The following is a 12,447-nucleotide window of genomic DNA, read 5'->3' as shown; positions in this document are numbered from 1 at the left end:
CAGATCAATGTGGAGCTATATACAGGGAATACCAGTACCAGATCAATGTGGAGCTATATACAGGGAATACCAGTACCAGATCAATGTGGAGCTATATACAGGGAGTACCAGTACCAGATCAATGTGGAGCTATATACAGGGAATACCAGTACCAGATCAATGTGGAGCTATATACAGGGAATACCAGTACCAGATCAATGTGGAGCTATATACAGGGAATACCAGTACCAGATCAATGTGGAGCTATATACAGGGAGTACCTGTACCAGATCAATGTGTAGCTATATACAGGGAATACCAGTACCAGATCAATGTGGAGCTATATACAGGGAACACCAGTACCAGATCAATGTGGAGCTATATACAGGGAGTACCAGTACCAGATCAATGTGGAGCTATATACAGGGAGTACCAGTACCAGATCAATGTGGAGGTATATACAGGGAATACCAGTACCAGATCAATGTGGAGCTATATACAGGGAGTACCAGTACCAGATCAATGTGGAGCTATATACAGGGATACCAGTACCAGATCAATGTGGAGCTATATACAGGGAATACCAGTACCAGATCAATGTGGAGCTATATACAGGGAACACCAGTACCAGATCAATGTGTGAGCTATATACCTGTCTCTTATACACATCTATATACAGGGAATACCAGTACCAGATCAATGTGGAGCTATATACAGGGAATACCAGTACCAGATCAATGTGGAGCTATATACAGGGAATACCAGTACCAGATCAATGTGGAGTTATATACAGGGAATACCAGTACCAGATCAATGTGGAGCTATATACAGGGAATACCAGTACCAGATCAATGTGGAGGTATATACAGGGAATACCAGTACCAGATCAATGTAGAGCTATATACAGGGAATACCAGTACCAGATCAATGTGGAGCTATATACAGGAATACCAGTACCAGATCAATGTGGAGCTAATACAGGGAGTACCAGTACCAGATCAATGTGGAGCTATATACAGGGAGTACCAGTACCAGATCAATGTGGAGCTATATACAGGGAATACCAGTACCAGATCAATGTGGAGCTATATACAGGGAGTACCAGTACCAGATCAATGTGGAGCTATATACAGGGAGTACCAGTACCAGATCAATGTGGAGCTATATACAGGGAATACCAGTACCAGATCAATGTGGAGCTATATACAGGGAATACCAGTACCAGATCAATGTGGAGCTATATACAGGGAATACCAGTACCAGATCAATGTGGAGCTATATACAGGGAACACCAGTACCAGATCAATGTGGAGCTATATACAGGGAATACCAGTACAAGATCAATGTGTAGCTATATACAGGGAATACCAGTACCAGATCAATGTGGAGCTATATACAGGGAATACCAGTACCAGATCAATGTGGAGCTATATACATGGAGTACCAGTATCAGCTCAATGTGGAGGTATATACAGGGAATACCAGTACCAGATCAATGTGGAGCTATATACAGGGAGTACCAGTACCAGATCAATGTGGAGGTATATACAGGGAATACCAGTACCAGATCAATGTAGAGCTATATACAGGGAATACCAGTACCAGATCAATGTGGACTATATACAGGGAATACCAGTACCAGATCAATGTGGAGCTATATACAGGGATACCAGTACCAGATCAATGTGGAGCTATATACAGGGAATACCAGTACCAGATCAATGTGGAGCTATATACAGGGAATACCAGTACCAGATCAATGTGGAGCTATATACAAGGAGTACCAGTACCAGATCAATGTGGAGGTATATACAGGGAATACCAGTACCAGATCAATGTGGAGCTATATACAGGGAATACCAGTACAAGATCAATGTGGAGCTATATACAGGGAATACCAGTACCAGATCAATGTGGAGCTATATACAGGGAATACCAGTACCAGATCAATGTGGAGCTATATACAGGGAGTACCAGTACCAGATCAATGTGGAGCAATATACAGGGAGTACCAGTACCAGATCAATGTGGAGCTATATACAGGGAATACCAGTACCAGATCAATGTGGAGCTATATACAGGGAATACCAGTACCAGATCAATGTGGAGCTATATACAGGGAGTACCAGTACCAGATCAATGTGGAGGTATATACAGGGAATACCAGTACCAGATCAATGTGGAGCTATATACAGGGAATACCAGTACAAGATCAATGTGGAGCTATATACAGGGAATACCAGTACCAGATCAATGTGGAGCTACATACAGGGAGTACCTGTACCAGATCAATGTGTAGCTATATACAGGGAATACCAGTACCAGATCAATGTGGAGCTATATACAGGGAACACCAGTACCAGATCAATGTGTAGCTATATACAGGGAGTACCAGTACCAGATCAATGTGGAGCTATATACAGGGAGTACCAGTACCAGATCAATGTGGAGGTATATACAGGGAATACCAGTACCAGATCAATGTGGAGCTATATACAGTGAGTACCAGTACCAGATCAACGTGGAGCTATATACAGGGAGTACCAGTACCAAATCAATGTGGAGCTATATACAGGGAACACCAGTACCAGATCAATGTGGAGCTATATACAGGGAACACCAGTACCAGATCAATGTGGAGCTATATACAGGGAATACCAGTACATGATCAATGTGTAGCTATATACAGGGAATACCAGTACCAGATCAATGTGTAGCTATATACAGGGAATACCAGTACCAGATCAATGTGGAGTTATATACAGGGAATACCAGTACCAGATCAATGTGGAGCTATATACAGGGAATACCAGTACCAGATCAATGTGGAGCTATATACAGGGAATACCAGTACCAGATCAATGGGAGCTATATACAGGGAGTACCAGTATCAGATCAATGTGGAGGTATATACATGGAATACCAGTGCACATCAATGTGGAGCTATATACAGTGAGTACCAGTACCAGATCAACGTGGAGCTATATACAGGGAGTACCAGTACCAGATCAATGTGGAGCTATATACAGGGAATACCAGTACAAGATCAATGTGTAGCTATATACAGGGAATACCAGTACCAGATCAATGTGGAGCTATATACAGGGAATACCAGTACCAGATCAATGTGGAGCTATATACAGGGAATACCAGTACCAGATCAATGTGGAGCTATATACAGGGAATACCAGTACCAGATCAATGTGGAGCTATATACAGGGAATACCAGTACCAGATCAATGTGGAGCTATATACAGGGAATACCAGTACCAGATCAATGTGGAGCTATATACAGGGAGTACCAGTACCAGATCAATGTGTAGCTATATACAGGGAATACCAGTACCAGATCAATGTGGAGCTATATACAGGGAATACCAGTACCAGATCAATGTGGAGGTATATACAGGGAATACCAGTACCAGATCAATGTGGAGGTATATACAGGGAATACCAGTACCAGATCAATAATGGATCTATATATAGGGAATACCAGTACCAGATCAATGTGGAGGTATATACAGGGAATACCAGTACCAGATCAATGTAGAGCTATATACAGGGAATACCAGTACCAGATCAATGTGGAGCTATATACAGGGACGCCCAGTACCAGATCAATGTGGAGCTATATACAGTGAGTACCAGTACCAGATCAATGTGGAGCTATATACAGGGAGTACCAGTACCAGATCAATGTGGAGCTATATACAGTGAGTACCAGTACCAGATCAACGTGGAGCTATATACAGGGAATACCAGTACCAGATCAATGTGGAGCTATATACAGGGAATACCAGTACCAGATCAATGTGGAGCTATATACAGGGAGTACCAGTACCGGATCAATGTGAAGCTATATACAGGGAATACAGTACCAGATCAATGTGGAGCTATATACAGGGAATACCAGTACCAGATCAATGTGAAGCTATATACAGGGAGTACCAGTACCAGATCAATGTGGAGCTATATACAGGGAATTCCAGTACCAGATCAATGTGAAGCTATATACAGGGAATACCAGTACCAGATCAATGTGGAGCTATATACAGGGATTACCAGTACCAGATCAATAATGGATCTATATATAGGGAATACCAGTACCAGATCAATGTGGAGGTATATACAGGGAATACCAGTACCAGATCAATGTGGAGCTATGTACAGGGAGTACCAGTACCAGATCAATGTGGAGCTATATACAGAGAGTACCAGTACCAGATCAATGTGGAGGTATATACAGGGAATACCAGTACCAGATCAATGTGGAGCTATATACAGTGAGTACCAGTACCAGATCAACGTGGAGCTATATACAGGGAGTCCCAGTACCAGATCAATGTGTAGCTATATACAGGGAATACCAGTACAATATCAATGTGTAGCTATATACAGGGAATACCAGTACCAGATCAATGTGGAGGTATATACAGGGAATACCAGTACCAGATCAATGTGGAGCTATATACAGGGAATACCAGTACCAGATCAATGTGGAGCTATATACAGGGAATACCAGCACCAGATCAATGTGGAGCTATATACAGGGAGTACCAGTACCAGATCAATGTGGAGGTATATACAGGGAATACCAGTACCAGATCAATGTGGAGCTATATACAGGGAATACCAGTACCAGATCAATGTGGAGCTATATACAGGGAATACCAGTACCAGATCAATGTGGAGCTATATACAGGGAATACCAGTACCAGATCAATGTGGAGGTATATACAGGGAATACCAGTACCAGATCAATGTGTATATATATCAGGGAATACCAGTACCAGATCAATGTGGACCTATATACAGGGGATACCAGTACCAGATCAATGTTGAGGTATATACAGGGAATACCAGTACCAGATCAATGTGGAGGTATATACAGGGAATACCAGTACCAGATCAATAATGGATCTATATATAGGGAATACCAGTACCAGATCAATGTGGAGGTATATACAGGGAATACCAGTACCAGATCAATGTAGAGCTATATACAGGGAATACCAGTACCAGATCAATGTGGAGCTATATACAGGGAATACCAGTACCAGATCAATGTGGAGCTATTTACAGGGAGTACCAGTACCAGATCAATGTGAAGCTATATACAGGGAACACCAGTACCAGATCAATGTGGAGCTATATACAGGGAATACCAGTACCAGATCAATGTGTAGCTATATACAGGGAATACCAGTACCAGATCAATGTGTAGCTATATACAGGGAATACCAGTACCAGATCAATGTGGAGTTATATACAGGGAATACCAGTACCAGATCAATGTGGAGCTATATACAGGGAATACCAGTACCAGATCAATGTGGAGCTATATACAGGGAATACCAGTACCAGATCAATGTGGAGCTATATACAGGGAGTACCAGTATCAGATCAATGTGGAGGTATATACAGGGAATACCAGTACCAGATCAATGTGGAGCTATATACAGTGAGTACCAGTACCAGATCAACGTGGAGCTATATACAGGGAATACCAGTACCAGATCAATGTGGAGCTATATACAGGGAATACCAGTACCAGATCAATGTGGAGCTATATACAGGGAGTACCAGTACCAGATCAATGTGAAGCTATATACAGGGAATACCAGTACCAGATCAATGTGGAGCTATATACAGGGAATACCAGTACCAGATCAATGTGAAGCTATATACAGGGAGTACCAGTACCAGATCAATGTGAAGCTATATACAGGGAGTACCAGTACCAGATCAATGTGGAGCTATATACAGGGAATACCAGTACCAGATCAATGTGAAGCTATATACAGGGAATACCAGTACCAGATCAATGTGGAGCTATATACAGGGAGTACCAGTACCAGATCAATGTGGAGCTATATACAGGGAATACCAGTACCAGATCAATGTGGAGCTATTTACAGGGAGTACCAGTACCAGATCAATGTGAAGCTATATACAGGGAACACCAATACCAGATCAATGTGGAGCTATATACAGGGAATACCAGTACCAGATCAATGTGTAGCTATATACAGGGAATACCAGTACCAGATCAATGTGTAGCTATATACAGGGAATACCAGTACCAGATCAATGTGGAGTTATATACAGGGAATACCAGTACCAGATCAATGTGGAGCTATATACAGGGAATACCAGTACCAGATCAATGTGGAGCTATATACAGGGAATACCAGTACCAGATCAATGTGGAGCTATATACAGGGAGTACCAGTATCAGATCAATGTGGAGGTATATACAGGGAATACCAGTACCAGATCAATGTGGAGCTATATACAGTGAGTACCAGTACCAGATCAACGTGGAGCTATATACAGGGAGTACCAGTACCAGATCAATGTGGAGCTATATACAGGGACTCCCAGTACCAGATCAATGTGGAGCTATATACAGTGAGTACCAGTACCAGATCAACGTGGAGCTATATACAGGGAGTACCAGTACCAGATCAATGTGGAGCTATATACAGTGAGTACCAGTACCAGATCAACGTGGAGCTATATACAGGGAATACCAGTACCAGATCAATGTGGAGCTATATACAGGGAATACCAGTACCAGATCAATGTGGAGCTATATACAGGGAGTACCAGTACCGGATCAATGTGAAGCTATATACAGGGAATACCAGTACCAGATCAATGTGGAGCTATATACAGGGAATACCAGTACCAGATCAATGTGAAGCTATATACAGGGAGTACCAGTACCAGATCGATGTGGAGCTATATACAGGGAATTCCAGTACCAGATCAATGTGAAGCTATATACAGGGAATACCAGTACCAGATCAATGTGGAGCTATATACAGGGAGTACCAGTACCAGATCAATGTGGAGCTATATACAGGGAATACCAGTACCAGATCAATGTGGAGCTACATACAGGGAGTACCTGTACCAGATCAATGTGTAGCTATATACAGGGAATACCAGTACCAGATCAATGTGGAGCTATATACAGGGAACACCAGTACCAGATCAATGTGGAGGTATATACAGGGAATACCAGTACCAGATCAATGTGGAGGTATATACAGGGAATACCAGTACCAGATCAATAATGGATCTATATATAGGGAATACCAGTACCAGATCAATGTGGAGGTATATACAGGGAATACCAGTACCAGATCAATGTGGAGCTATATACAGGGAGTACCAGTACCAGATCAATGTGGAGCTATATACAGGGAGTACCAGTACCAGATCAATGTGGAGGTATATACAGGGAATACCAGTACCAGATCAATGTGGAGCTATATACAGTGAGTACCAGTACCAGATCAACGTGGAGCTATATACAGGGAGTCCCAGTACCAGATCAATGTGGAGCTATATACAGGGAATACCAGTACAAGATCAATGTGTAGCTATATACAGGGAATACCAGTACCAGATCAATGTGGAGGTATATACAGGGAATACCAGTACCTGATCAATGTGGAGCTATATACAGGGAATACCAGTACCAGATCAATGTGGAGCTATATACAGGGAATACCAGCACCAGATCAATGTGGAGCTATATACAGGGAGTACCAGTACCAGATCAATGTGGAGGTATATACAGGGAATACCAGTACCAGATCAATGTGGAGCTATATACAGGGAATACCAGTACCAGATCAATGTGGAGCTATATACAGGGAATACCAGTACCAGATCAATGTGGAGCTATATACAGGGAGTACCAGTACCAGATCAATGTGTATATATATCAGGGAATACCAGTACCAGATCAATGTGGACCTATATACAGGGAATACCAGTACCAGATCAATGTTGAGGTATATACAGGGAATACCAGTATCAGATCAATGTGGAGGTATATACAGGGAATACCAGTACCAGATCAATGTGGAGCTATATACAGGGAATACCAGTACCAGATCAATGTGGAGCTATATACAGGGAGTACCAGTATCAGATCAATGTGGAGGTATATACAGGGAATACCAGTACCAGATCAATGTGGAGCTATATACAGTGAGTACCAGTACCAGATCAACGTGGAGCTATATACAGGGAGTCCCAGTACCAGATCAATGTGGAGCTATATACAGGGAATACCAGTACAAGATCAATGTGTAGCTATATACAGGGAATACCAGTACCAGATCAATGTGGAGCTATATACAGGGAATACCAGTACCAGATCAATGTGGAGCTATATACAGGGAATACCAGTACCAGATCAATGTGGAGCTATATACAGGGAATACCAGTACCAGATCAATGTGGAGCTATATACAGGGAATACCAGTACCAGATCAATGTGCAGGGGTACGAGGTATTTCAGGTAGATATGTGCGTGAAGGCAGGGTAAAGTAACTAGGCATCAGGATAGACAATAATAAGAGTAAAATAAAGAACAGAGTAGCAGCAGGAAATGATGAGTGTAAGTGTGTATGTGTGTCCATTCAGTAGCTCAGGAGGTATTGACATGTTTCTTTGACCATAATTCAATAATTTCCCCGTCAACTGTTATTCAATAACTTACCTGTCAACTGGTATTCAATAACTTACCTGTCAACTGGTATTCAATAACTTACCTGTCAACTGTTATTCAATAACTTACCTGTCAACTGTTATTCAATAACTTACCTGTCAACTGGTATTCAATAACTTACCTGTCAACTGTTATTCAATAACTTACCTGTCAACTGTTATTCAATAACTTACCTGTCAACTGTTATTCAATAACTTACCTGTCAACTGGTATTCAATAACTTACCTGTCAACTGTTATTCAATAACTTACCTGTCAACTGGTATTCAATGACTTACCTGTCAACTGTTATTCAATAACTTACCTGTCAACTGGTATTCAATAACTTACCTGTCAACTGTTATTCAATAACTTACCTGTCAACTGTTATTCAATAACTTACCTGTCAACTGTTATTCAATAACTTACCTGTCAACTGGTATTCAATAATTTCCCCGTGAACTGTTATTCAATAACTTACCTGTCAACTGGTATTCAATAACTTACCTGTCAACTGTTATTCAATAACTTACCTGTCAACTGTTATTCAATAACTTACCTGTCAACTGGTATTCAATAACTTACATGTCAACTGTTATTCAATAACTTACCTGTCAACTGGTATTCAATAACTTACCTGTCAACTGTTATTCAATAACTTACCTGTCAACTGGTATTCAATAACTTACATGTTAACTGTTATTCAACAACTTACCTGTCAACTGTTATTCAATAACTTACCTGTCAACTGGTATTCAATAACTTACCTTTCAACTGTTATTCAATAACTTACCTGTCAACTGGTATTCAATAACTTACATGTCAACTGTTATTCAATAACTTACCTGTCAACTGGTATTCAATAACTTACCTGTCAACTGTTATTCAATAACTTACCTGTCAACTGGTATTCAATAACTTACATGTCAACTGTTATTCAATAACTTACCTGTCAACTGTTATTCAATAACTTACCTGTCAACTGGTATTCAATAACTTACCTGTCAACTGGTATTCAATAACTTACCTGTCAACTGTTATTCAATAACTTACATGTCAACTGGTATTCAATAATTTACATGTCAACTGTTATTCAATAACTTACCTGTCAACTGGTATTCAATAACTTACATGTCAACGGGTATTCAATAACTTACCTGTCAACTGTTATTCAATAACTTACCTGTCAACTGGTATTCAATAACTTACATGTTAACTGTTATTCAACAACTTACCTGTCAACTGTTATTCAATAACTTACCTGTCAACTGGTATTCAATAACTTACCTGTCAACTGGTATTCAATAACTTACCTGTCAACTGGTATTCAATAATTTACCTGTCAACTGGTATTCAATAACTTACCTGTCAACTGTTATTCAATAACTTACCTGTCAACTGGTATTCAATAACTTACCTGTCAACTGTTATTCAATAACTTACCTGTCAACTGGTATTCAATAACTTACCTGTCATCTGTTATTCAATAACTTACCTGTCAACTGGTATTCAATAACTTACATGTTAACTGTTAATCAAATAACTTACCTGTCAACTGGTATTCAATAACTTACCTGTCAACTGTTATTCAATAACTTACCTGTCAACTGTTAATCAAATAACTTACCTGTCAACTGTTATTCAATAACTTACCTATCAACTATTAGTCAGTAACTTAAATGCCAACTATTATTCAATAACTTAACTGTCAACCAATCCGCCAAACCTCAACATGATTCTATTCCCCATCACCAGGGAGGAGAGCCAGCAGGTGGTGGATGTTATCCTGTCTCATCAGGAGGACTTTGCTGTGTTCGCTACCTACATCTCTAAGTACGACCACAGCATGTCCCTACTGGCAGAGAGCTGTAAACTCAACCCTGCCTTCCATGACATCGTCAAGCAGTTTGAGGTAAGAGGCTGGACTTAGTTTGAGCTTACAGACTACTTATTAAAGTGGAAGTCCTCTAACTAAAAAATCAATGTGAGTTTATAGTCTGTAAATTAACCTCTGCATATGCAGGCTCAGAAAAATCAGTCCTGGGGCTGTACCTGACAGTCTCATGCAGGTTTCTCTATGAGCAGAGGGATTTACTATAACAATGTCTTTATTCAGGCAGGAGTTCCCTGTTCCATTTTTATAGCAGCTTTAGTTTGTTATCCAGACTCCACTGGGAGTCAATGGCCTTTCCAAACTCTATTCTGCTCTGCTCTCCTCTATGGGACTGACCTTTTCAATGCGCTCATGTTTGATACCTTTCACAGTCCGAACACATACCTTTTTGTACTGTGAATCCCTTTATCTTGGCTGTCAACAGAACGTAGGAAGTAGTATCTGAGAGGATGTCTTCAAACTATATGCACAACTCCATAGTAAGCAAATGACTCCTCCGTTGAGTAGGGAGATATGTAATCAAGGCCCCTAATGATGATGATAGGAACCATTAACCATGGCAGAGGATATTAAACATGCTCTCAGATAAGACCATTGGGATGCAACAATGGATTTCTCATTTCCACTCCAGGCATGGTCTGACCTATAGACTTGATTCAGTGCTCATATAGTGGAAATCTCTCACATGCTCCAGGTTACCTAGCTTACCCTGTTAAGTCCTATTGATTGGTAACGGGAGAGTTAGCAGTTCGACTTGTAGAATGCTTGTTTATCTTTGTGCAAGAATAATGCACTATTTCTATATTAAATTGACCTTTGTGTTATGAAGTAATTCAATTAATTTACCACATTAAATTGAATCACCTCAAGTTTCATTATAATTATGTTAATTTTGGAAATGAGTCTTGGCTCTACATGCTACCAAGATTCTACCCAAGACCGCCCACAGAGATGCATAACATACTGTTTCTTGCATATTTATCAAATAGCGGTTCCTCACCATATTTTGATGCATAGTGATTGGTGGACATAATGATTCTACGCATCTCAATGGTGATTAGGATCACAACCCGACAAGGAAGCAACTGTCTCAGAGCTCATGAATATTCAGGAGCAGCTGCCCTCACCAGAGATACTGTGGTTCCACAGGACTATGATAGGACAGGCAATGTAGGTGAGAGAGAGCGAGAGAGAGAAAGAGAGAGAGAGGCAGAGGCAGCAGCAAAAACAATATCCTGCAGCAACAGGAAATGTGAAAATATTACATGGATTATAATTCATGGACATTTTTGTAGGGGTTTATATTTTTTGTAGGAAAAATCAAGTCAAATTTCAAAGTGGAAATTACAAACTTCAGAAGCCTTTTTAAACCTCAAATACACAGGAAATCCTGCAACATGGGGATCAAATTAAGATCGTACATCTGTAGATAAAATCTAATTTTCAGTAAATGCATGACTGAAACAAGCAGAAAGCAAATCTAGGGTTTTTTGCTCAAATATGAACACTGAGGAATATTATGAAGATGAATGTTATTCCTAGTTAAAAGCTTGTACTAGAAATAACATCCCCTCTGCCTGGCTGTGTAGCGGTGTGGGGACTGCCAGGGGACTCCTTCTGTGTGACCTCCCTGTAATGTAACACACAGGGCTCTCTGGGACAGTAGAGACCAATGTCACAGACAGACAGTTGAGAGAGACAGTAGGCCTTGTTTATCCTACTATTTATCCTGCTATGGCAGTTTAGCCAGTGATCAATGCAGGAAGTGGTTGTTATTATGTCAGATGACCATGTAGATGATTTATGTATACTTTATATCTCTTCCTAATTGGTTTGTTTTTGTTGTTAATTTTGATAGCTTAAAGGAGTTTGTCCTTCATATTATTTCATCTGCTCTCTCTCTCTCTCTCTCTCTCTCTCTTTCTCCCTCTTTCTTTCTATCTTTCTCTCTTTCTTTCTCTCTCTGGCTCTCTCTCACTCTCTCTCTCTCTCTCTCTGGAAATGGAGGGTTAAGCTCTTTAAGCATTGGTCCAGCAGTCTTGTGTTGTGGGGTGTAATTTCATTGT

General features: G+C 40.4%; 1 protein-coding gene across 3 annotated transcripts in view; it reads left to right on the top strand.

Moving 5' to 3' along the window:
* Window positions 1-12,447, top strand: part of LOC109876267 (FYVE, RhoGEF and PH domain-containing protein 5) — a 99,914-nt gene that overhangs the window by 68,082 nt on the left and 19,385 nt on the right. For all 3 annotated transcript variants that reach the window (XM_031804334.1, XM_031804299.1, XM_031804266.1), the window contains exon 7: window positions 10,243-10,399. In XM_031804334.1, coding sequence (XP_031660194.1) covers window positions 10,243-10,399 — 157 coding nt within the window. The remainder of the gene's footprint in view (window positions 1-10,242; window positions 10,400-12,447) is intronic.

This window comes from Oncorhynchus kisutch, linkage group LG1 (assembly GCF_002021735.2).
Source record: "Oncorhynchus kisutch isolate 150728-3 linkage group LG1, Okis_V2, whole genome shotgun sequence".
NCBI lineage: Eukaryota > Metazoa > Chordata > Actinopteri > Salmoniformes > Salmonidae > Oncorhynchus > Oncorhynchus kisutch.
The sequence above is the reverse complement of the archived record's forward strand: the minus strand, read 5'-3'. Positions and strand labels throughout refer to the sequence as shown.